Source organism: Larus michahellis, chromosome 2 (assembly GCF_964199755.1).
Source record: "Larus michahellis chromosome 2, bLarMic1.1, whole genome shotgun sequence".
NCBI classification, from domain to species: Eukaryota; Metazoa; Chordata; class Aves; order Charadriiformes; family Laridae; genus Larus; species Larus michahellis.
Window position 1 is genome coordinate 74,155,121 of NC_133897.1, and position 25,392 is coordinate 74,180,512.

General features: G+C 43.9%; 1 protein-coding gene across 10 annotated transcripts in view; it reads right to left on the bottom strand.

The window, feature by feature from the left end:
* Positions 1-11,516: 11,516 nt before the first annotated feature.
* The window catches only part of HIVEP1 (HIVEP zinc finger 1), a 134,460-nt gene continuing 120,584 nt past the window's right edge, over positions 11,517-25,392 (bottom strand). For 7 of the 10 annotated variants that reach the window (XM_074575943.1, XM_074575945.1, XM_074575944.1 and 4 more), the window contains one exon: positions 21,215-22,981. In XM_074575943.1, the coding sequence (XP_074432044.1) occupies positions 21,809-22,981 (1,173 nt within the window). In that variant the 3' untranslated portion in view covers positions 21,215-21,808. Of the gene's footprint in view, positions 14,710-18,348; positions 19,010-19,931; positions 21,184-21,214; positions 22,982-25,392 lie in introns of those variants that run through there. The other 3 variants (XR_012585601.1, XM_074575941.1, XM_074575942.1) reach the window with 3 other exon arrangements.

The window sequence follows — 25,392 nt, forward strand, 5'->3', positions numbered from 1 at the left end:
GGGGGTCCTCAGTGGGATCCTGGAGGGTTTGTGACAACCAGAAGATGGGAAACAAAAAAGGCACATGAGATTTTGGGCTGAGTCCTCCCCCAGAGGGTTATCTCACCTTGCTCACCCTTTCCCAGGGTCCAGGTGCTACACTGCATCCCCTTCAAATCCCTTGTGCATCCATTAAAATCCCTTGTGCATCCTGTTCTGGCCTGGAATTTTTGTTAAGGGAAGGGTGTCATGCTGCCACACTCCCTTTCCACACACAGGGACAGCTCTGCTGGATCAGACCAAAAGCCTCCAGCATCAGCCCAAGGCAGATTCCCAGGAAACAGTATAAGAACAGGGAAAGTAATAGCTTGAGACATCCCCATGAGTCTGTGACTTGAAGGCTTCCTGAGCCAGAGGTGATGCTTTTGAATATAATGGCCTTCCATGGATGCCTATTCCACTGATTTACCTAGTTTTCTGAAAAAGAGATGAGCTTTAGTGTTCACAACATCTTATGGCAAATTTCTATGGCTCACTTGTATTTGGTGTGAAGAAAGTACATCCTTTAGTTCATTTCAAACCTGCTGCCTGGTCATTGCTTTATGATCCTTAGTTCCTGTCATGGAGGACCATTACATACCTCCTTCCTGACACACGGAGGTTTGTAGACTGCTGTCGCAGCCCTGCAGTCATCCCTGCCATACTGGGACTGGTTTCCCTTTGTTCTGTGCTGGTCTAAGTCAGAAGGAACATGGTGTAGTCTCCAGAGGCTGTACAGGAAGCACAGAAGAGAATATGGCTGTGCAGTTTCTTAATGCAAGCTCTGGCTTACACCTGCAATTTGGCCCTGAATCTGACACAAGAGATTTCCTTATGTTACACCTAAATCTGTTTGGTGACATTTGTAACACAGCAATAAACCAATGATCTTTCCTCCCCTGTCCAGAGGGAAAAGAAAATGGGGACATGAGTGCTAAATCCATTTTTCAGCTTCATCAAGATATTGTTTCTGGTTTGAATGCTTTTTTGAGCTTCAGTTTTAGAAGTGTTCAAATTTACATCCCAAATGTCCATACTCACCCAGAAATTCAATGAATTCAGGGGAAACAACCGGTCTCCGAACAGCTGTTAGTTTGGCTTTGAGTGCTTCAGAGGATCTTATTAAAATAATAAATTTCCATAGGAACTGCTACTGCAGCACTTTTCTTTTTTCTTTTTTTTTTTTTTTTCAAGAGGGAAGTTATGCAAGGTCCGCTGGATGATATCAACACATCTGGACAGCTTGGAGACTGGGGAGTTTTGAGGAAAGAGGAGACAAACAGAAGGGCAAACTCGGGGTTTTCTCAGCTTAGGGCAGGTAGTGGGATCCTGGAGAGAGAACCGGGAGGGCCCTGCCTGGCTCTCTGCTGTCCAAAAGGTCACTGAATCTGGCAGCCATCACGGACAGCAAATAGCAGCTGATTGCCGCAGTGGGAAGCGCAAGGCCAAGCAAATTCGTTCGTGATTCCAGCACTAAATGCTTACTCCATGGCTACGGTTTGTATTTATGCTCTCGGGGATCTGTGGAGGGAGGGTTTGTTCCCCCTCTTGCCTAAGTAAGAAGTATTGCACAACAGGCAGGCGCTGGACGCCTTGGACCAACCTCTGCTCTGTCCTGCTGATAGGAAATCCATGGGATGCAGCATGCAGGCGGAGTGGAGCCTGCTGCGGCTGTTGCACTTCGCAGCTACCATTCAGTGCCTCCAGATGCAAGCAAAGCTACTTGCTTTTTAGCTTAGACCCTTGTAGCATATATACCTACGACATCCCCATGAGGTTCACAAGCCCCTGGGACCTGAGTGGTGGTGCATGCGTTTTAGCTCCTCTGGCCTCTGCTTCTGTAAAAGCAGATCTGCTCATTCAAGCAAAGGTTCCCGGAAGGGCTGCAGAGGAAAAAAAAAAAACAAATTGCTTTGGTTTAAGCTTCTGCACACATCTTCATGATATAACTGTTTTTCAATAGAGCCACCTCTTAAAAACATAATTAGAGGTCAAATATTAATGGGCAACCTATGTCTTCAAACGTAATTAAAAGTACTGATGCAAAACTGCTTCTGTCCAGTTACTGTACTTGGCTAAACTTTCAGGGGCTGGTCATTACACTCAGCCATAGAGTTACTTAAATCATGTTGATTCATAATCCTTTGCATGAGAAAAATCAATGCTGGAGTGCTTTGCTTGTGTAACAATGTACATTAGTGAGCCTGGAGTGCCTTCTCAATGAGATAACACCAAGCAGTTAAAATATGTAGAGAGAGCCTCCTGAATTCATTATGAATTGATTTTCGTCCTTTTAATATTCTTGCTTACAAAGAAACTCCTATATAACACACCGGCCTTTTTCTCTGCCAGTTCACCTCCTCCTGGGTCTTTGGGCTTGTTTTTTTGGTGCTCTCCCAGTGCAAGCTGGTGGAGGGAATTACAGCAGGAACAGCCTGTTGATCAGCTCTGCATAAACCGAGTTGTATAAAGTCAACATTAAGGTATCCACAGTTAGAGAGAAGAAGAAAGCAGAAGGAAATGGCTAATATCCCTTGCAATGATGAAAATAAGAACTTGTTATGGGAAAACTACGGCAATCTGCCCCTTCTTTCTCAGGCGGCTTCAGCTGGCTCTGCCTGGGAAAACGGGAGCTGGCTTCTCCCCTGCCTGTGGGCACGCATGCCTGTTACACTTCCTCCGCGGTTTTCCAGACAGCTTTCTGGGGATAAAGTGATTTGACAGGATTTGGTAAAACAAATAATTTCACTCACAATCTTGTGAAAGATAAGAAGTTTAGGAGCGAACGATGGTGAGTCATGATTGCTCTTTAAAGGGTTAACTGCATAACTTGGGCCACATCTGTTTGTGTTAGGCTTTCTCAGTCTGTACTATCTCTGGAAAAGACTTTTAGCAGAGGCACAATTATTTTTTTTTTTGCCAGTATAACTTACCGCAGCAGAATAACCTGTAGCTGTAGGTCCATGCTTTCCAGCTTTGTCTGCTCCAGGTAATTTTTCTAGTGTAGCTGCATCATTCACCAGCCATATCTCCTTGCAAAATTTGTTTCTTCATAGCTCCAGGAGGAAAAATATATAACACAGGCTTGATCTCCTGTTCTACTTTTCATAGGCCACTATAACCGTACTCTACCTCAGTCCAATTTTCTAATAACCAGGGCTTAGGAAGCTTATCCTGCTCAATTTTTTGACAAATCAAGTGTGTGCTGAAAATTAGTACCTGAAGTACGCATGGCTTGCCTATATACTATGGGACTGGGTCTTAGTTTGCTTATTTATAGATGATTAACTACAAAAATAGACTAAAGCATTTGTATGCAACAAAATATGTTTTGGATGGGACTAATGAGCATCTTTTCATGAGTTACTTTAATAGCAGTAAATATCTAGGGATTGCAAAAACCAAGGGTTCCAGTGGAAAATGTTTCAACAGCAGATGATGAATCCTGCTAAAACAGTTTTTTATGCTTAAAATCATAATTAAAATTATTTTAGGCAAAGCTGCTAATATACTGGCAAAGACACTATCCTTCTTTGAGACTGCCAGATGTTTTGCTGTCACTTGATCTGCAACATAGCGCGCAGACTGTATCTGTCACTTTGATAAATAATTCGTTATATTTTCTTCCATTCTCCCATCTCCCTCTTTACGGCCAGCCGTATCCTCCCTCTCCTTGGCCTGGGCTATTGTCTGGGAGCTTTACATTCAGGCCGTGGTTGCACAGAAACAGCCCCTGCTCTGAGTGGTGCTGCTGAGAGCCCTACCAAAGGCTCTGCTTCTCCTTAGGAGGTGAACCGCTGCAGAGGCGTGCATCCATCAATGTGCTTTAGTAAGCAACAGTGTTAGATAAGGTTTCCAGCTGGAGGGGGAGGAATGCTGCTTTTCCCACCAGAAAATGCCTACCCACCCCAGGGGCTAAGGTCCATTTCTCCTGACATTTTCTGACATACCAGCACTCTCCCAGGACGCAGGCAGAGGAAGCATCTTGAGGCTTGGGCTCTCCTACACTCACAGGCAACTCTTGGAAAAGCCCCAAAACCTTGGAAATTATACATGTGCTCCTCAAAACATGAGGTTTGATCCAGTATCAGTTACTTGCGCAGGAAACTATGTTCTCTGCAGTTACAAGTACGTGAAAGTTGTTACTCGTGCAGACATCTCCTTTTCTCAGTCAGTTTGATACAGTAGAAGTGATGACAACTTATACAAGCAGTCTTCCTGGTACATGGGATTTTTTCTAAATAAGATATAGAGATGCATCATTTTGGGCCTCTGTTCTTTGGAAATTGCCCATGTACTCCATTCTTAATGAGGAGGCTAGGGAGTTTTTCCCTACCTCTATCTTAATATAAGGAAAATGTTTAAGACAGCCTTTTCCTTTCCAGTGATCCATAAAGCACTGTATTTGCAAATTCATGCCCACGTCAGATTATTTTTATCATTACAATTGGTCTCCCTGTGGAATTTGTTAAGATGTTGCTGGCTATTTTCATCCTTCACATGAAAATGAATCTACTGGGTATCACAAAGCTCAGTTATTATGAGTTTTTTTTTATGAAAGACTTAAATTGCATCTGAGAAATACAAATTACAGGGCCTAATGTTCCCCCAGAGATTTTAATTTAATACACAAAAGGAGCCACTCACTCCCTACTGAGGTCATTACACAAAAATATTTTTTTCTAGCGAACAGAGTAATTGGGACCACTGGAGCTTGTTTCACCCACCCCCCTCAAGAAAAAGGATGGGTCAATTTTGGCTGCCTCAGAAGGTTTATAACTTTTGTGAGTGATCATGCCTAAGATGAATTTTGTTGTTGTTTCTATACAGAACAAAGAATTTGTGAGAGCTCCTGTTTGTGCTGCAGTCGTTGCTCGGGGTAGCGGCTTCTCCCTTTGCCATTACGACATGGCACTGGAGGAAACCACTGAGGTCCAGATCCCCATAAGCGCAAGTACCCAAACCACGGTGCCAGCCTCACCTCCCTGCACCACACAACCCCTTGGGAAGGCAAAAAACCCTTCAGAAAATGTAGTGGGGTCAGTGAGAAAGACCCACTGTCCCAGGAGGCTGCCCATGTCATAAGTCCCCGAAGGGGTTCATGGCCAAGGTAGTTGGCTGCCATCGGACAAAATCATAGGGCCGATTCCACCCATCTGCTTTTCCATGGTGACTGCTCTATGGAGATCTGAACTTTAGGGCCGGGCAGTCTAAGGCAGATCCAGCAAAGTCCCCGTATACTCATTTTAACTCCAGGATAAACAAACGTGTGCTGAGGTCACCCCCAAGTTATGGCAGCGTGGGAGTCAGAGGGATGTCGGCAGGTCAGGCCATGGGGTCAGGGAAGATGATCCCACCGCAGTCCCTGCTGCAGTCCCATTGACCTCAGTGACTCAGCTCCTATGCGTGGTTAAAATTTAAACACTTGTATAAGTGGTTTGCTGAACCTGTGCCAGAAAGATCAGTGCTTTGCAGGACTGAGCCCATTAATTCTTTTTCTCTGAGAAGCAGGGGGGGGAACAGATGAACCAGAAAACTAAACAGCTTCGGACTGTTTGATCCAATGAGAAGGGCAAATTCCAAAGTCGAGGAACCCTCGTGCGCTTTGTAAGAAAAAAAAAAAAGACAAAGCGAGTTCAGGGTTTCCATACTGCAACTCTGCTTGGGGCTATGGTAACCATAACTTTGCAAGGATGCAGGATATTTTTGCACAGCAGAGCAAGCCAAGACATTATTCATTGTGCCAGTTTGTAGGCACAGATTATGTGTATCACTAGTGTGAAATTCAGCCTCTAACTTCTAACTTGAGAAAAACTTTCAAAATACTCATTTTTTTCTCAATCTCCTATTGAAGAACAAAGCACTCAGGAGAACAGGCAGCTAGGAGGCACGCTCGTTCCCTGCGTGCCACTAAACTTCTTTAACAGAAACAGATGATAACAAGTATACTAAACCCCAGAACAAAAATAAGCCTCAAACAAAAGCAATATACTTCCAAAACAAGGCTCTCAACCACACAGGTTTCTCCCAGTGGGGAGAGGCTGTGAGAACAAACAGACGACACTTATTAGTCGCGTCACTTAGCTGCACGCCCGGAAAGCACTCAGATCTGATGGTGATGCTGATGACACTGTAAGACCCTATGCAGAACATAAACGCTGCGCTGCAATAAAGGCTTTCACAATGGCATAGATGAAACCATTATTTTCCCCCAGGGTTTGAGGCACTGAATTCTTTCAGGAGCCATTTAATTATTTTGTTTTATTTCTGCTCAATCTGTACAGGAAAGCTTAGTAAAAGGACTGTTCATTTTGACAAGGTTCCTCAGGGAAACCTCGAGACAAAATAGCAGTAATTTCTTCCCCATATAACTCACCAAGAAAAATAGCAGAGGAAATAAAGGGGTAATAACAGAAAGGGGAAGATTATCTTTTAAAAGCAATTGCTTGATACCAATACATGGTGAATGTATTTAATGTCATAAACATAGGTTTACTTAGGGAAGACATGAGGAAATGTCAGAAGCAAAGAGACTCTTACAGCTAAAATGAAATTAAGACTGGCAAGTGTAAGAGGAGAGGGGAGGGAAAGGGGAAGAGAATCCCATTAGGGATGGTCTCACGGTCCTGATGAAGACTTAATAGTTGGATCCCAGCCGTATGTTTCTCACAGATGTTGGGCTGCCAAAGCACTTGCTAATCTGGGGCTTGACTGCCTTTCTTCCTCCTTAGAGGGAGCCAACTGAGGCAGAGACCTGTACATATAAATACACATATGTCTCTGGTGTGACTTTACTTACAGAGCAAGAGACAGGTTATAAAGTCCTGCTTCCCTGAACCACGCCTTTGCTCTGAAATGTTCAGGCTTGCTGACCCCCAAGCTCTTTACCCTAGCGGTCCTTCCTTTCTTCCCATCCTCTGGCCGCACTCCTGGCTCTGATGACACCTTCCTTCTTCTAGGCACAAGGACACCAGCATTTCAGGCCTGGGCCTGCCACCGGTGATCCTCTCCTTGCAGGCCTGTCCCCATGTCCCAGCTGATAGCCTTGTGTTGCTGCCTGGGGGAATTCAACCAGAGATCCTGCCAAGCCTGGGAGATGCTACCTTCCACTGGTGAAGAGGAAACCCCATCCAGCATTTATTAGTATCTTTTCTCACAATGGATCTTCCCTTACGCCTCCAGCATCAAGGTGTAATCTATGTTTTTAAACTGGTTAAGAGACCGCAGTGCCCATGTCTGGAAAACAGGGCTCAATGGCATTTTCTCGTCTATACTTGTTCTGATCCTTCAATGACGCTTCAAAGACTCACTCATCTTGCTGAATTTTGGTCTTAGCAGCAATGAGTTGTCCCTTTGACTTGATACACATCTGATGTTACAGTTTGCGATTGACTTGGTGACCGTTCCTCAGTTCTCTCAGTGGCACTACTTGTAGTGCGGCAAACACATAAATTATGGAAGGTTTCAGGCTTGGACTTTAAAATAGAAACTCTCCCTTAGAAAATGGGTTGAAAATACTCAGTTGGGTCCAGCTCTCAGCTGAGGATACTGGTGACAGATTGAGTGCCTTGAGAGCAGTAACGGCGCGGTGTCCAACACGTATGCCTCCAGGTGATATGTCCTTTCCCCATCCCAGCCAGGCAACCAGCCAGAGACTTAGATCTTAAAAGTAAACTTCAGTCCCATAAATTCATATGCTCATAAATTTTACAGCCACGGGGAGCATTAGGACTCTCTGCTCTATCTTTTGTTTAATACAGGCCAAAAAGTCTCATTCAACAAATTCTGCATCTAGCGCAGAAGTTCTGATTCAGCCCTGGAGAAAGTTATCCAAATATTGACATAAGACTGAAAGGAATGGGGAACAGCCCATATTAAACTGTTCTCATATTGGCTATGTATCCTCATTTGCCTTCTATCTTTGTAACAATGCATGTCTCACTTAAGCTTCCAGATTTTGTTTTTTGCTTCTTCTTTGTTCTTTGCCAGATTGAATAAGCCCTTTTCTCCCTGCCCCCCCAAATCCCTCATTTGGAATATGAGGGATAATTCATATCTCCCTATAATAGCTTCGTTTTCCAAATTACTCTCTACTCTCCCTTGGGCGGGCTACTATTTTGTTGCAAAAAGCTTATTTATTTTCTATTTCCTACTGTTTTGTTTTACTGTGAGAAGCCCCGGCAAGCTAAAAAAGAGCATCTCGAAGGAGAGACAGCAGACGGTTAGACTGTATGGGAAGTTTTGTGGTATACATTGGTCCTATAGATAAACCTGGCACAACAGATATGCATGTAGATGCTGAGCTTGAACACTGAACTTCAACTGAGGCTCTGGTCCTTGGTCCCACCTGCACTGGTTTCATCTGCGCTCCTGCCTGGACAAGGACCATTTCAACCCTGACCCCAACCCACGGGCTGATGTCTTGGTTTCAACTTGGACCTGTCTGGCTGCAGTGGACTTGCCCAGAGATCTGGACTCTGGGCTGCCTCCCTGCTCGGGGCTGTGGGACTGCACCTCTTGCTCATTCATGAAACCCCAACCCCACGGGCCCTGGTGCCATGCTCACTTTGCTGTCAGTTGGTGTTCCACAGCACAGTTGAAAGAAACGTCTGTAGAGCAGGAGGCATCTGGGTTTATGTAGAGCATATGTGTGGAGGAACAGAGGAAAACTGTAAGTGCATTGTGGGCACCGTGCTGAGACACTGCCACTGCTAAAAAACAAAGGAAAAACAAAAAAGCAATTAGCTCTCTAAATAAACATTCTGATCCTTAATTTTTCAACATGCAATAAATGTTTCTTTGCTTTGTTTATTCTAATCCCAATCCTCCATGCAGAATGGTACATGTGCCCTGTTATTCACTGTCTGAAGAGACAACAAAAAATGAAGTTCAGTGCTGTTGCCCACGAGCAACGAGTATTTGAACACAAAGGCAGAGTTTTTCCCTAGCGTCTTCTTTTACCTTTATGGATAAATGTATTTTAGAGGGTTACAGAATACATAAACCTTGATTAAAAATGCCTTTTAGTCAACATTTACAGTCCAAAGAGGAACAAAAAGAAGGTGGCAATAAAACTGTTAAAGCAACAGATGCCAGATTTCTCTTGGGCTGGTTATAGTTTATCCTGTCCGTTCTTAACATTCTGACAGATACGTTCAAAAGACTAGAGGCACCCCAGAAATCAAGGCCAGGATTTTGCTTTTGCAGTTTGCTGCCTTTGAAGAAGAAAAATATAGAGCTGGAATTACTTAAAGCAAGTGCTGATCCTGCAGTTATACTCTATTGACTGGACTAAAGGAGCCGTGTTTGGGCATTCAGGCCTGTGGTCATCCCTATTTGATGTTAATTCTCTGCACAGGATTATTCTCTCTAATATTTTACAAGGCAGAACTCTTTGAGAAAGAGGAAGCAATTATGAACGAGGCATATACTATATAGAAAGGAACAGAAGAAAAGCCTGGGGCACGATTGCCTTTACAACAGGCAGCTGCAGGATCCTACGCATAGGCAACAGCAGTATGCAGCTCCCCTCCTTGTGATGCAGCAGATGTGGCTAGCAAAGACTTCAAGGAAGACTCAGCAACCTGGTAGGTATCAAACGATGCTGGCGACAATCTTTTACAATTGTTCTGACCACCTTCCTCAGGCTCACACTGGGCCAAGTATGCACAAATTTCTGCTAGACAGAAGAGATACTTGCAGGAGGAAAAAGAGAAACCAAGTGGAGACTGCCTCTCTTATTCAGCCTTCCTTGTACAAACACTGCACGAGAGAGAGGCCCATTTCAGAAGGACAGGAACGGGGATAGCGATAGGAAATGGGAACAAGGAGTAGGAAATAGCACTCTGTTAGCAGCAGCAGTGCTCCGTGAGCTCTGGCTGAGCAGATGACAGGCAGCAGAGAGTCCTCAACTAACTAAATTCAAATCAAGCAACCGCCAGCTCCCAAGGCATCTGCAATCCTAGACCTGCCTGTCATCGCTTTGCCCAAAATCTTCCCCCAGGCACGGACAACTTAGCTCTCCGTGAACCCAAACTGAACTGGATTGATAGCTGCCTTTGTAGAGCTCAAATCACTAGAACAAGAATTTCAGATCTGACTTGACGTTAATAGCCAATAGATCTTAAACATGAAACTAAGCATAAAGCAAGCAGCTAAAGTCAGGCTGAGCACAAGAAAGACTCTTGCTACGTGTTGTGGCAAAAAATCTGCTCCTCTGTGTGAGCCTCTGTCCTACCCCTTCCTCTGAGAGAGCGCTGCACTCATGAAAGGTTACTCCATCCAGAGCAGGCTGCCTTCTTGCTCCCCTCTCTCCCTCCCATACTCTGCCTCTCTGCTTAACGGCTCATCTCGCAACCCACACAGTTCCTGGCCTTTAAGCCCAGTTTATATCCGATTTCCAGCCAATCAGCTTTTTCCCGCTGATGGGCATCTGCTCTAGGCTTCTCACCGTTCCCAGGCCCCCAGCCCATCAACATTGGGGCAATTCCTCAGCACACTGTTCACACCTCCTACGAGTGACTGCAGACTTCTCTCGCAGACCAGGTGTCAAGCGTGTCCTCCTTCCCCTCCTCTTTATCCTCCCCCTCCCCTCACTTCTTTCCTGACATAACTAACTCCATGTGGTGCTTCTCAAACTGCAAATCTGGTGTCTTTGGAGCCTGAGATTATCTCTAAAATGACTGGAGGAGAGGAAGGCTGTACAGACTCCTCTAGGCTTGTATAAATCGAAAGGACATCCTTCTCCTTTTCCTCCTGCTGATTTTTAAAATAGAGCTATCAGTTTTCCATATAGTCATCCTGCCTGACTTAATGAGCCATTCTCTTCAAAGACTTCACATTAACATGTTTATATATTTGTTTGCCTGGCTGGGTTCTTTACCAAGTGTGCCTTTGGTTCAGGTGCTCCCAGCAGACCGCTGCTCTGCCAGCCTGCAGGAAGCTCTCCATTCATTGCAGCTGCGTCCCCAAATTATGTTCTGCGACTCATTGCTTCTGGGGCAATTGCTCAACTGTAATAAGCAGGAACTTAGCATAAATCGGATGTTTTCCTACAGAACCCCTTAACACCGTGCCTCAGAGAGGCTGGCATCGGTCTCATTCTTAGCAGTTTTGTTTCTGCAGTATTAGCTGAAGATCCCAGCAGGAGGATTACTTAAGTGTAGAGGCCAGGCTAAGATATCCCGCTAACCTAGGATGTAGCTAGGAAGGCTGATGTTAAAGATGCAGGGAGCACCAAGAGTTTCGGGGCATAGCCCTAAAAGAAGGGATGGACGGTAAGCTAATTTTATACAGTTTTCATTTTCAATAAGGGCTCCTGGCAAGCCAATGCTGTCCTTGCCAGAAAAGGGATGTCTGATCTGCTTTATTAACTCTGCGATAAAACCTGTTTTCAGCGTCAGGGTCATTTCAGTGACTGCTGCTACAAGATCCACACCTGCAGGGCTTTTCTCCTCTCATTTGCCCCTGTGCTGGGTAAACTTGAGTTTTGACTGGGGTGGCAGCCGCAAGTACGCAGGCAGGGCAAGTGAGCCTGCCTACTGTTCCTACATTGTCGAAAGCTTCCTGTGAAATTGGATTAGCAGTTAAATGTTGTGTGACAAAGCTTTATGTTCCAGGTTTTGTAGATGTTCTCAAGAAAAAAAAAAAAATCACTTGTCAAACTCTTTCTGTATCGTTTGGGGACAATTATAGTATCGCCAGATTAATTACAGTGTTTCTACAATGCTCTCCTCTTATTCTACTATTAAAACACAGCAGAAATCAGAGTCTGTTTTGACCTTTATTCAGAGCCTCCTGTTAAAGTGACTTTCACAACAGAACCCAATTTGTCACATTTTATTTGTACTTTAATTTTATTATTAACAGATTAATGAAGCTGGTAATGGGTTTCCCGATGCTCCCTTTGGAAACGTGAACTGTGTCCCTTCCTTACATCAATCTGCTGTCAGCAGATGAAGTGCCTTTGCAAAATGCTATTAACTGTTACTAGAAGCAATTAGTCAAAATAGCAAGTCAGCTTCAAAAGGAGAGACTCCAGATTCCCTCAGTGCATTAGGAAAAGCGCATTAGTAGGATTTAGTCGTGCCAGCAGACACGAGCTTTAGGCCCTGCAGTAGGTGTCTGGGTTAATGACATGTAGAAATGCAAATGTATCGACTTTAATTTGCTTGAAGGAGCAATGCCAGGTTAAAAAAAAAAAACCACAAAAAACCACTTACCGGTGTCATTAACAGCAAGCCCCATCATGCCAGGAAAACCCATGCCTTAAAAATCCATGAGTCAAATCCTGGCCCTCCTGAAGGCAGTAGGAGGTTGCTCCTGACAACACTGAGGCCAGGCTTTGTCTTAATTTTCTGGCCCAAACAATTATTTTAAAAGTATTCTCCCTCAGCCTCCAAAGCACCAAAGTCCAACCGCTTCCCAGACGGCTCCCTTTTTTATGCCAGTGCCAGAAAGTCACAAGATAATTCCTAGAGAGACGTGCACAAACCTAGATTGAGCTCTATTTCCCCCCAGTTTGGCACCATCATTATGCGGACAGCTTATAGTCTGGTCAGCACTCCAACATGGGGCTGACAAAAATTGCATTATCGTACACACACAAAACATAAAATGTGCTCAATAAATGGTCCCTAATAGGATGAAGTAGGAGTTTGAACTCTTTCAAGGCACTAGCTGGCACCTGGTTAAAAAGCCATGAGTCCTCTGCTGCCTCACCACTGCCCTGGATGAAGTGACAGCATCAGGTGAGGCAGAGGATCAGGTATAATATCCTACATGCCCAGCAGAGTTTCAACCACTCGTTCTGGCATGCTTACCTGCCACCTAAAACCTGCTTTCCAGATTGGACAGACCAGCAACTGCCCGCTCCTCTTTCTCTCGAATGTTGGAAAACGATGTTACCAGTCATTTGTGATGCATTGCTAATTACATGGTCCAACTAAAGGCAGAAGGTCACGAAAACAACAGAAATACCATAGATTATGAAAAATGAAAAGATTATCCATTTCTTCTCAGGACTGGACAATGAGGTTTCTGTCTCTATGCAGAAGGAGAATCTTTTTCATGTTATTTGGCCCTTCTTCCTTCAAACCCAGACCCGCCATCCTCGGATGGTTGCAGTGGCCCTGACAGCTGCCCCAACCAGGGACATTGCAGCAAGGGGCAAACTCTGGTCTGAGTTCACGTGCCTCTCGCAACCGTGCAGCATGCTGATACTCCTACACCGGGGTTTTTTTGGGGGGCAGAGAACAACTCGGCATCAGACCTTGCTGACATTTTTCCTTGAAGAAAACATCAACAGCTGAACCCCACCTAAGGACTCGGACAAACTATAGTCTGGATTAAAAACAACACCCTTAATTCTCATTGATTAAGAATATGCGGATCTAATGATTTTGCTGAGTATTTGCAGAGCGTATTCCTGCTGGGTATTCTTCCCTCCATTGCCTTCCAGTGAGTGTTCACAGTGCATAAGGTTAAAAGTGTTTCTTTTCCCCTCCAAGCACAGAGGCTAATACAAGAAAAGTGTAGGACTAAAAGCCCAATACAATCCACTCTAAGATGTAAGAGCAGCACATTTTATCTTCCTTTTATATGAGCTTAATGACAGAAAAAGGACAGTCCTTTAGTCCTTCATTGAGCTATTTCCACTGACTGGAGGAACAACTTCTTGAAAAACACAATATATTGTTCAAACACTTCCATAAAAATGGTCTCTCCAACTATTTAAACACATTGTCCGTTGTCTTGGATCAAACACGGCTCTTACACTTAAACATAAGGATTAAAAAACACCCATTAAAAGGAGAGTTTAAAAATCTATTTTTAAAAAAAGTTCAGAATCTTAAAAGACTAATTATTTGTGCAATCTTCAAGATCAAATGCTGCTGAAATGAAGACTTGTCATGGTTTCAGCTTTAACTGCTTTATCAGATAAAACCTGCGTTCAAAGATTGTAAGGGGAGAAGAGACTACTCTCAGATAATCTAGTTTGACCTCACGACCTTAGGTTTTGGCATTTCACTGGTATAGAATCTTTTCAGTTGTTCGTATAGATAAATGGAAAATCGAATAAAACCATCAAGAACACAACAGACTGCATAAATGTGAAAAAACCAGATCATGTGTTTTCATGTTCCTTTAATTTGCGTGTTTGTAGGCAAGGCTCAATACTTAAATGGATAGTACCAAGTCCTCCGCTGCGCAGTCGGTGCAGCTCTGCTGAAGCTTACGGATGTCATCTTCCATCAGATGAGGATCTAGCCTGAAGAGCTTCCAACTGCAAGGGAGAACTAAGTAAGTACAAAAGTGCAAATACTTCGAAAGGGTAATTTGTAGGAGATTCTGTGTAAACTAAATGATTTCCAAAGCCTCTCTTTTTTTTTTTTCTCCTTTTTTTTTCCTGCCTGCTGTTTCTTTTATTGCTTAGGATTGTGTTCACCATGCCAATTTTCAGCAGGACAGGAGGGAGAAACTGGGATGCTTTTCTTTGTGTGTGTCTTTTCTAATATGTTTGAGCTGTCTGATGTCTTCATATCTAATACATTCTGGATCTTTGATCTGAGTTGGAGGATGTCTCAAGGAAGAACGATGATTCACAGGAAAACAGGATATCCACAGGGGAGCCAGTTACCCAGTCCAGCAGAATTAATCAGCATTAGGTGTGTGAGCTCTTGCTCTGTAACACTGTAAATAAGAAAGAGTCACAGATGATTATAGGTATGGGAATAAACAAAGAAAGAGAGAAACACAATTTAAACCCCTCAGTGTCAAAAACGGTTTCTGAATCACCCACTTGACTTGTTGGTGGAGCAAAACTCTCCGGTGTCCAGATGAAAACATGACTTCTGTTTTGCAAAGAGGCACTGTTTCAACATTTGCTTCTGTTCTGGCTCCTAGGTTGTTTTTGCAAACCAGGGACACACCTAATGCTGGGTAACAGGGCTGGAATACAGGACGCTGCCTTCCTGCGCCCGGACAAACCCAAGAGCCTGGTTACAGTGCAGTGCTCTCCCTGGCTTGCTCTGCCTTGCAGCCCAGTTTCTCTCTTTTTCCTTACACTCACATTTTCAGAGAAAAGCCCTTGTGGTTGCTTTGTATGAAGGACATGATCTCCCTGCACGCAAAGTCTGCCCGAGGCATGGAGAGCCATGCAGAACCAAGCTGCAGTGTTGCTAGGTCCTGTGGTGGACAGCCGGCTGCCAGAAGGGCAGCAGCTCAGGCCAGGGAGTTTTTCAGTGTTACCAGGAAGAGAGCTGTAGGGATTTTCTATTCAAAATTGATCTGTCAAAAATTTCTGTCAGAAGGTGCCTTTTAATCCTCCCTTTTGACAGAAAAGTCAAAACTTAATGTGCCTTGGTCATAAGGGATGGGAAGCGGGGGAAGTCTCAAGACGGTGGCTTTCCATTTGACCACCTAAGTTCTGGGTAGGGCCTGTTGATGGTGCCTAACTCCTTTTTCGAAATCTGCCCCTGCGCGAGGCCCAGCGCTGAGCACAATCCCTGCTGGCACACCATGGCCCTGTGCTCCTTGGGTGTGGGTGGAGGTTTGCGGTGGTGCTGCCTCTGCGCTGGTCCCTCACTGCGTGTGCAGGTCCAGCCATCACTCCTGCCTCGCACGGGCATCCGGGGGAACGCCAATCATGAAAGTGGTGCTTTCACAAGCACAAGCCCTGTGCTAACGAGAGGGCTGAGAACTCACTTCCATGGCTGCATACGGAGCAGTGAGCTGATGGGGTGGGGAAGGACTCTTAGCGGCCAACCATTTTATTAGAGAGCTGCTGTATATGAGATGCACCTGTATCACCTATGTCAAATAATGTTTTGTTTCGCAGAAGGAGGAATCCTATTTAGGTACCAACACCAAAGCACCTTAGACGTGAATGACCTGCAACTGGTTTCCATGGAACTTCTAAAGCCCCAGAGGGATGTTGTAACCACATAACAACAAAAAGAGGAAATGCTAGGGGTATTTGACTACAAACAGCCTGCAGTTGGCCTGTTTTTAGCACAAATGCCTCACGCATGGTAATGGATTTCAAATACACTAAAGAGTACAGCCACAAAACCAAACAGGCCTTAACATTTGACCTTATTGGGGAAAACAAGCCTACTATTACCAGAGAAAACTAAGCATGCCGAGCTAATTGACTCATCTTAGGACAAGTCTTGTGTCCATGACTGAACTGTAGGAATGTAAAGCCTTGCCATCATTCAGCCAGCATGGTTTCCTCAGATCTCACACGGAATATCTGAAAATCACCATCCACCTCCTAACATTTTCAACATTTTGAGTACTCTGGCCAGTACAGAGAGCAGATGCGGAGGGACAAACATAACACCAGCAACATCTTTGCCATAAGGGGTTGTTTTTTGATTCAGCATTTCTGGGATGAAACACGAACACAAAATCAATTAATTATATGCTATTACATTCTTGTTGCTGTTTGCTCATCCACCCACGGACATTCCACATAAAATTACCTAATAATAAATTTGAAGTATTTTAAAGTAGCTTGTTTTTATCCTAAGCCAGTAATAGAGTTAGCAATCCAGTGTCTAGACCTAAGACAGCAGTCTCATCCTCAAAGATGTAAGCCATAAATGGTTTCTGTGTGGTTTAAGTCTCAGGTATTTTATGTATCATTAAAAATGGCCATCCGTAGGTGCCGAGACTGCTTGTAAGGTGCTCCTTACAAAATTCCTTAAGACATGGAAAGACAATTCTAGACACATTTTTTTAAGACATTCATAATTTAACATTCCTAACTAGAGACTGACCACAAGACTGACCATCACCTAAAATGGATGAACACCTATCGTTCGTATTATAAACCGTGAAAGCAAGGTAAGGACTCCCTGCTATGAGATGTAACTGGTCTCAGAGGATCTTTCAAAAGCAACAGCAGCAGTGGCCTGTCAGATAAATCAGCGGAAGGCTACCTTGAGCAAGCACTTTTACTTGTACATTGTTTGGTTTCCCTGGCTTTTGGCAAGTCACTTGTGCTAAAACTCAGCATTTTTTATTCAGATTTGATGAAACCATCCCCATGTTAAACATATGTTTGAAAAGCAGTTTACAGGTTTAAACTAAAGTGTTTATAAACTGTTAGTGAGGATTATCTTGCAAAAAATGAGGACTTCTGGAATAAGCTGTATAGTGACAAATTCATTTTATATTCTGTTTAATATACATGTCAGTAAACTCGAGGCCTGATAAATCTGTTTATTAAGAACCCATACAGAATGTTTAGCTAAGTGTAAAGCATGGTATGTCTTTGTTTTATGGTATTTCTTTGTTTTTTGGGGTGGGCCAGAATGCGTTCAGCCTAAGTACGTACGTTGTCTGAAATGAAACACATGTGATGTGCATTTGACTTTGCTTGTATGCAAAACACTGCTGTCAGACTTTTGGGCAGGGGACTGGCAGATATGGACCAATTGTGGGCTACTCTAGCCTCAGGGCATAATTTATGGAGCAAAAGTGTGAACAGCAGCAGTAATCAATGCAGGGCAGGGCATACCCGAACCTAGTAAGTTTGTTTTATTTCAGCTATGGCCCAGAAGTTGAGTCGCGTCTGGGGTTGTAATGCTACAGATCAAGAAATCTGAGAGCAGGTGCAGTAAAAGTGGCTGTCTCTGGTTTAGGTCTTGTCCTAAGAAGTGACAGGTAGGTCATGCTGTAGTTTATTAAAGCCCACACGGGGAATGTAGACACATTTAATAGAGTCCACATTCCAAAACCGATATTGTTATATGGAGAGCAGGGGAACACGCCGCCTTCAAAATCAGATACCCACATCACCAGCGAACAGCACGTATTGCAATGAGAAATCAATCGAGATCTGAGTTGAAAGAGAAGAGCTACAGGCTACTTGTTGATTCTTTTTCTAGTGAGGGCTTTTGGCAGATAACAGGGAAGCATCTGCGTGGGTCTCCCAGAAGCTGACCATGCCATGTCCTTACTGTAGCTGTATTTGTACTCAGCCTTTAGCTAGCACCTGCTTGCACCCTCTTCACGAGTATAGGTTGTGGGAAGATGCCAGACTCTGCCTGGGTGCACTGAGGAGCAACACTTGCCCCGGCCTTTTAATGTTTAAACAGCTGTGCTGGATTTGCCAGAGGGTGTCTGACGGAGTTGTCAAAAATTGATCCCTGAGTAAACAGGCCCGGTGCTATTTACTCCAATTCAGCTGTGATAATTTACACCATCTGAAGAGCCGCCTAATCCTGCACTGGCAAAATCTCTGAGGTGTTTGCTGTTGACTTAAACAGAAGGATTCTTTGGCAAGGGGAGCGCAATTTCCCCACCACTAATGACTCAGGACAAGACAGTAAAGATACCACGCAATTTAAAACAAAAGGAATTAATTCAGAATGAAAGCAAAATCACTAACACAGTGGTCACAGGCTTGCGCCGATGCAGGACACCCATGTACACTGACACATAGTACAGATGTTGGTTACATGCATGATTAAAATGAAAGTGCTAGACCCTAATGGAGGAGAGGTATGGAGTTTAACCTTCTCTCAGGTCTGGTCACACTCCTAGTTTGTTGTGGGTTTTTTTTTTTTTTTCCCAGTTGCACAAGTTGTAGAGGCACCTCAAGTAATATCCATTTGGAAACATGCTAGAGGGACGGGAAACAATATAATGTTCAGGACCACAAACATCTATCTTCCAGAAAAGTGTGATTTCCTCCCAATTCCATTTGAGCAAGGTTAGATATATCTGCAACTACCCGCTAATGTTTTCATTGGTAGTGGAGATCCTCCTTCAAGTACGGCTTGTGCTTTGCCTGGCAGTGTGAAGATTGCTCACTATCAATCAGTACTCATTCTCTTGGTCCTTTCTCTCTATTGCCCTGCTATTAACTTACCAAATGACACATGTCTTAACATTCCTCTTTATGACATATCTGTTGTCTTGTCATTCTTATTCTCCAAGATACTGCTTCCACCTCTTCACCCTGATGTCTTCAAAACACCTAGAACAGAAAAGAGACACAGGTAGTTTGGCTGATTCACCAGGTTGAATTTTCTGTTAAATTAATGACTTCCTCGAATTAATTCTTAGAATATGAGCACACCACCAATTGCTAGTCAAGTAAATATTTAAGATGTATATAGAGTAAATCTCTGGAGTTTCTAAACGGTTATTAAAATCAGGACTTCGGGGCACGTGAAACAGCAATTTCTTACTCCCTGCTTCCTTATAAAACTCAGAGAAATGGTAATACTTGTGATGGCATTCAAAATTTTGGAGATAGTTTTACTTTGCTGTAAACCTATTTGATCCAGTCGTCGTGGTTTTTGTCATGCTGTAGACAAACATGCTCAAATTAATTAGCATAGTTCTAATTTACTGGTAAGCGTCCATTTTAAAGATGCTAAAACTGATGCAAAATTTCTTGAGTTCATTAACTACAAGCCTTCACCTGATTATACTACCAAAAATTTTGGGCTCTCAAAGTGTATGTAATGCAGCAATGATTTGGGTTTTTTTAGCTTTGGCTGGTTCAGGTAATTTCACATTTGGTATAAATGATAACGATGTAAGACACGTTGACATCACTACATGTTTATAAAAAGAACATACAAATGCACAGCTGACATTTTACACAGCGGTTGCACGTAAGACACTCACAAATTTGAAGTCCGTCGCTGTGGGGTGCCGAGTACTCTCAACTCTCATTAAATTCAGTGCGAGTTGAGAGTGCTTCGTGGTTCAGGTGCTCGGGCCCTCAGCGAGGCTCTGCACAGTAAGGAATTATACCAACATTCACGTCTGAGCCGAGAGTGATTTCTCCTTTCTAGTACGTGCGTTCCTAATTGCTGGATTAGTACAATTGGCTGATAATCACAGTAATATAAATGATTTTCTAGTACTGAAGTGCTCATTCTGAAAGTTAATAAAGCTCACTCGACATCGCCTACAGTTTTACAACACACCGTAATGGAATAATGTAATGAGTACAATGTGAGTATAGTACAAAAGCCGAAGTAAAGTTAAAAATGGATCTAGGATAGTGCTGTTCTTGAATACGAGCAGTACAAGGTATGAATTACTTCTTTGAGCTGGGTACAGGAGTTAATCTGTGAACAACGCAGCCCAGCTCACATTCACGTTCACTCTTGATTTTTTTTCTCCAAGATTCGCTTCCTACCCGTTTCTTCCAGTTGTTTTATATGTGTCTCAACCTTGTTATTTCCATAAAGGTGATCATGACTTAAATTTACATCTTCCAGTTTTCTACTGGAATGTGGTTGTTAAAATGGTTTTATAAACTTCTGTAAGAATGTGATGTAAAGACACAGCAGCAAACCAACTCTATTTAAAAATTACAGCACGAATCCCAGGCCAATTTGAAACTTTCAGAAACGTGTAGCCCTGTGATGTGTAAGACTTATCTCCTGCAGTAGTTGAACACCTTAAAAATTTATTGGTAACTTTAAATTGTTTTCACTATGTGCAAACAGAATTTTATTAAATTTCATTATTCTGGGATCCATACACGTCTTGTATCCCATAATGACGAGTTTGTTGATATAAGGGCACATTAATTCTATGTGTAAGACTTATAGTCCCTTTTTTTGCCCTGCATGAATAAGACAAGGCCGTATTTAGGGAGAAATTGGCTTTGTCTACCTGTAAATGAAGATCACGTGAAATGCAGTCTCATAAGAAGTTGATGGTAATTGGTAATGCCAAATCCTCATTACAGCAGTACCATTTTCACCAACTGTATGGCGGATTTTGTAATTAAGAACACACAAAGAATTATTCCTTTCTTGCGTAACAACATTTTAATGTCAATAAAAAGTGGTTTTATAGTTCAAGATTACAAATAAAAAAATATTTCATCTTGACCCTTTTGCTATTTTCCCTCAGGGAAGTCTTCAAATGTTAGTTAGGAAGTGTTAGAAACACGAGGTGGATGGATGCTCGCTCTACAAAAAGCTGAAGGACTCCCTCCCCACTTTGCCATCGCCGGATGTTTTGAAACGGAAGGTTTTGCTCCAAGAGAGCCTGAAGAGCATCTGCTTTCTCTCGTGGCAGGTGAAACCACGTGGGCATACACCACCACCGGATCCTTTCAAGCTGAACGCAGCTGGAAGGGTACTAAAAGGAAGGAGTCAAGCGCCTCTCCGACTACCGGGGCTGCATCAAGAAGGCACAACATAAGCAATGGTAAAGTCAGTAAACAAAATTTTACTGTAATATTTCATAACACAGATACTGTATTTCTCTTTTAAGTGTAAAGCTACCGTCTTACACAAGAAAGATGGACAGACCCTTTTCCAAGACTAATATGGATACAATAAATATGGAGTTTTACATACTAGATCTGTACACAGAAACTTTGTCCCACAGCCATAAAAATTTACATTTAACAGTGCAACATATAATTTAATCCTTTATTTATCTGACATAGGATGTTTACTTACTAAACACAAGCAACTACCTGGTTTTAATATACATATTTTATATATATATATTTTATATATATATATTCAACAATCTGTACAGGTTTCTAAACATAAAACTCCAAAAAGGCACAATCGTCTATACAACATGTACAAAAATGGCTGGAGCTGACAAGAAACAACAATTATTGGTCAAGAGTTCATGATTGCACGAAGATTAGTAATGGGTTTGTGTCAGAAAAATGTGCTTTAAGGAAAGGGAGGTTTGCAAAGAAACCTGTAAGTGTTATAAAAAAACCAAAACAAAACGAAACAAAAAAAAACAACCCAAAAAATAAAAACACAATGAAAAACAAAAACTAGGTTGCTATTACAAGTCTATCCTCATCGTCACTGCTGCCATCGCTAAACTGCACCGTGTTTTGCCGCCGGGGCAAGGCGGCTGGCCTGTGTACCTGTCTGTCCGGGGAAACAGTTCGGTGGACCGGGGAGGACTTGGTTAACGCCTCGGGATTCGCCTTGGAGCGGGGCTCTGCCGGGGCGGCCCTCTTCACCGGGAGGGAAGGGACATCGCGCTTTGGCTTGGCCGGGTTCGCCAGGTCAGTCTTTTCAGGATCCGCTTTCCCCGGGCTGTCGGTCAGCGGTGGGGCGGGCTCGGGATGGCTCTTCCCACCGTACCGCTGAGGAGGAGGAGGAGGAGGAGGAGACGGAGAAGCGGCCCTGCCGGCCTGGCCGACCTCGGCAGTGGGGAAGCCAACGGGTGCCGGCTCCAGCTGGGCCTCGCTGCCTGAGGCGGGCACCTCGGAGGCTCCTTGCCCCTCGGCGCCCAGGGGGCTGACGGAGGGGATGAGGGTGGGCAGGGCGATGTTCAGTATCTGCAAGCTGGGAATGTGGGCCTGTGGGCTGGGGCTGCCCTGCGGGGCTGCGCCAGCCGCCAAAACCTGGAGGCCCACGGCGTTGAGGGTAATTCCCGGAGGCCGCATCTGTGGGGCGATGTTTGCGTTCGCCAGGCCCAAGATGTTTACCGTCTCCATGCCCAGCGGCGGCAGAGGATGCAGGCTGGGCGCCCCGAGGCCCTGGATGCCCGGCACGCTCACCTGGCCGATGGGAATGCAGGGCACGACGCTGTTCACCTCGGCGATTCCCATGGGATTGGGGGCGGCGGCAGTGCCGGCGGCCGGGCCGCCCGTCTCGCCGAGGGCGCTGGTAGTTCTGTGGATCACGCTCACAGCAGGGATAGTGAGCTGCACCGGCCCCGCCTGGATGGGAACGAAGGTGGAGTAGGTGGCCAGGCCGGCGGGGACCACCTGAATCCCCCCGAGCGGTGCCGGCGTGCCATAGGGTGCCTTGGCTTGCCGCTGGGAATGGAGGGGGAGGTGGCTGAAGAGGTGAGTCTGGGGAGCCCTCAGCTCGGTGGCCTGCTGCGGGCAGCCGGCCAGCCTCTCCTCTGGGATTTCGGTGTAGGAGGATGGTGCTGTCGTCGGCATGCTGCGGTCCACCGGCGAGGAGGGGGAGCTGACGGAGGGCGTGCTCTGGGAAAGAACAACACAGGCGTGTTAGTGCGACGGCCGCCGCTATCCTCGGGTGAAATGAAAACGCAAGGTAGCTGGGAGTGCTTCCCACAGCGCCTTTTAAGAAAAAACAACATCAAACTGGTTCACAGTATATACTGCCCAGCTCGAACAATGAACTAATTTCCTTCCTTTCTTTTTCCAACTCTTTCCTCGCCCACTAATTGAATTTTCCTCTCCTAATTATCCTTGGCTAATTTGTCTTGAGCACTAGTACTCGAAAACATTGCTGAATATCCTTTGTATGTGTTTTCTAAAGAGCGAGAAGGCTTTGGAGAACTGTTTTCTGTGGAAATCACCTCAGGCAAGAAGGTTAAATAAGCATAAGATGGCATTTTTGATGCACTGGGTTCCTCTCCTGGAGCCATTACAGCCTCCGGCAGACAGAGGCAGCATCACAGCATGTTTTCCTGTAGGTGCTTCTTATATGGAAGATGGGCAATAAGCAATTAGAAGAGATGGATGACAACTACGGCGCCCACAGAAGCAGAGGTGATGGGCGGATACTGGAGTGAGATGTGGGACCCACATTCTGCTGCCGCCTCAGCTCGCTGTGATTTAGTGCTCAAACCTGGCCCGACAATCATATTTATATGCTCCCTTTTCTTCTCATATAGCCTGTGTTACTGTCCAAGGCTGGCAACTCCTTTCCTAAAAACTCCTAAAAGGAGAAGTCTTAAACTGCAATTTCATTCTCGTCGTATCTTTTAGTTTCAGGCATATTCATAACACATAGAGTGGTAGAGCCTTATTTAGTTTATATAGTCCTAAATGGTAATTCTGTGGTTTTGGCCAAACTCTCAAGAAATCTCTAGAGCAGGCACAAAACCGAAACCCAAACAGAAATGCTTTGGAAAACTGCTGGTAGGAAACGTATTGCTTAAAACAGAATATGACTTACTGACACTGCAGTGCTGACCAGTCTAAATGGGAAGATGGGTGTGAGAATGAAGACAACATCTTTCTCAGAATTAAGTCCTGCCTGACACCTCACAAGAAATCCTGATAACGGGTATGAATGATAACGGGTATGAATGCTTTCAAAGGAACATACAGCATTCCTGAGCTGTCTTGACCCCTTGTCTCGATTGCAAGAAGTGGGATCCACAGCCACTCACAATAGGAAAAGAATGTAGATTAACCATCAGGCACACGGTTGCCACTTCTTTTGGTCTGGGAAAGGAGGCAGTCTGGAAAGGAATTACTGCCTTGTATTACTTACATGCCTTTTTTGAAAATATATCAATGTAGACAATTATTAGAGCTATATTAATGAAGACCTTTCAACATTTTTAATCGTGTGAATATTTTCTTCAGGCTTCAGTGGCTCTGTTCAATGAAGGAATAAACTCAGTCAACTGACTTTCTGCTATCTATTGGCAACAACTGAAACCCCAAATCCAAATATTAAGATCCTACCCCTTTTGTGGCAGGTATATACAGTGATCAGAGACCACTACATTTTATTATCTGTCATACCACAAAATCGCACCAATTTACATTTGTCATACAGACTCCATTTCTTAAAAGCAGGAATTATTAACCTGTGTCAAACAATGAAAAGCAGCAATAATTTTTACTGTTTTTCCTCATCAATAGTTCACTATCTTAAATTTTGTAAAAAATACAGATTGTAGTACAGATTTTCAATGAAAAAACAAGCCACTAAGTACTTAAACTAGAATGAATTCTTTACTTGCTGTTTATGCTTTTGAAAATTTCCTGCTGCTTATTTTTCTATAACTGTATGCATATAAGTTTTGTAAATATTGCATTCATCACAGAGAAGGCAGTAATTACTCCTTTATTTAAACTACGTTTTGTATCACATTTTTCTGAGCATTATTCTGGAAAGTTCTAATGCCTTTACGGTCTGCAGTAAGAATTCAAAACTTCTAAGAGAAATCCTTAGGGTCAATCATGTATGTGACTTGTATCATGTCCATTACAGTCCATTAAAATATTGCTGAATTGTAAAAGGCTTAACACCTGCCAGTTCCCCTCTGTGATTTCCTCAGCGGAGTTTTAAAGACAATAGTCGTCAAAATTACTGAACGCTCCTGCTGCCTTCCATGCAGATTGACCTCATCTTTCTGCATGCTCTGGAGAGCCATGTGTCTAGAACAGACATGGGCAAAACTGATCCTTTTCTGATGAAAATGTTCTTTCAGGTTGGAGAAAAAAAAGAGAGCACTGAGAACTCAGGTCTCAGTTCTGCGCTTGTCTCTCCTTTTGTTACTGTGCAAGGGCAATCTCCTAGTTTCCTTGAACATCTGGTGCTCTTTCTAATTCTACTACCAAGCATATTTGGAGGAGAGATAAGCAATTGCACAATTTTGTTATAGTGATAAAGCAAAAACCTTTGGGACTAG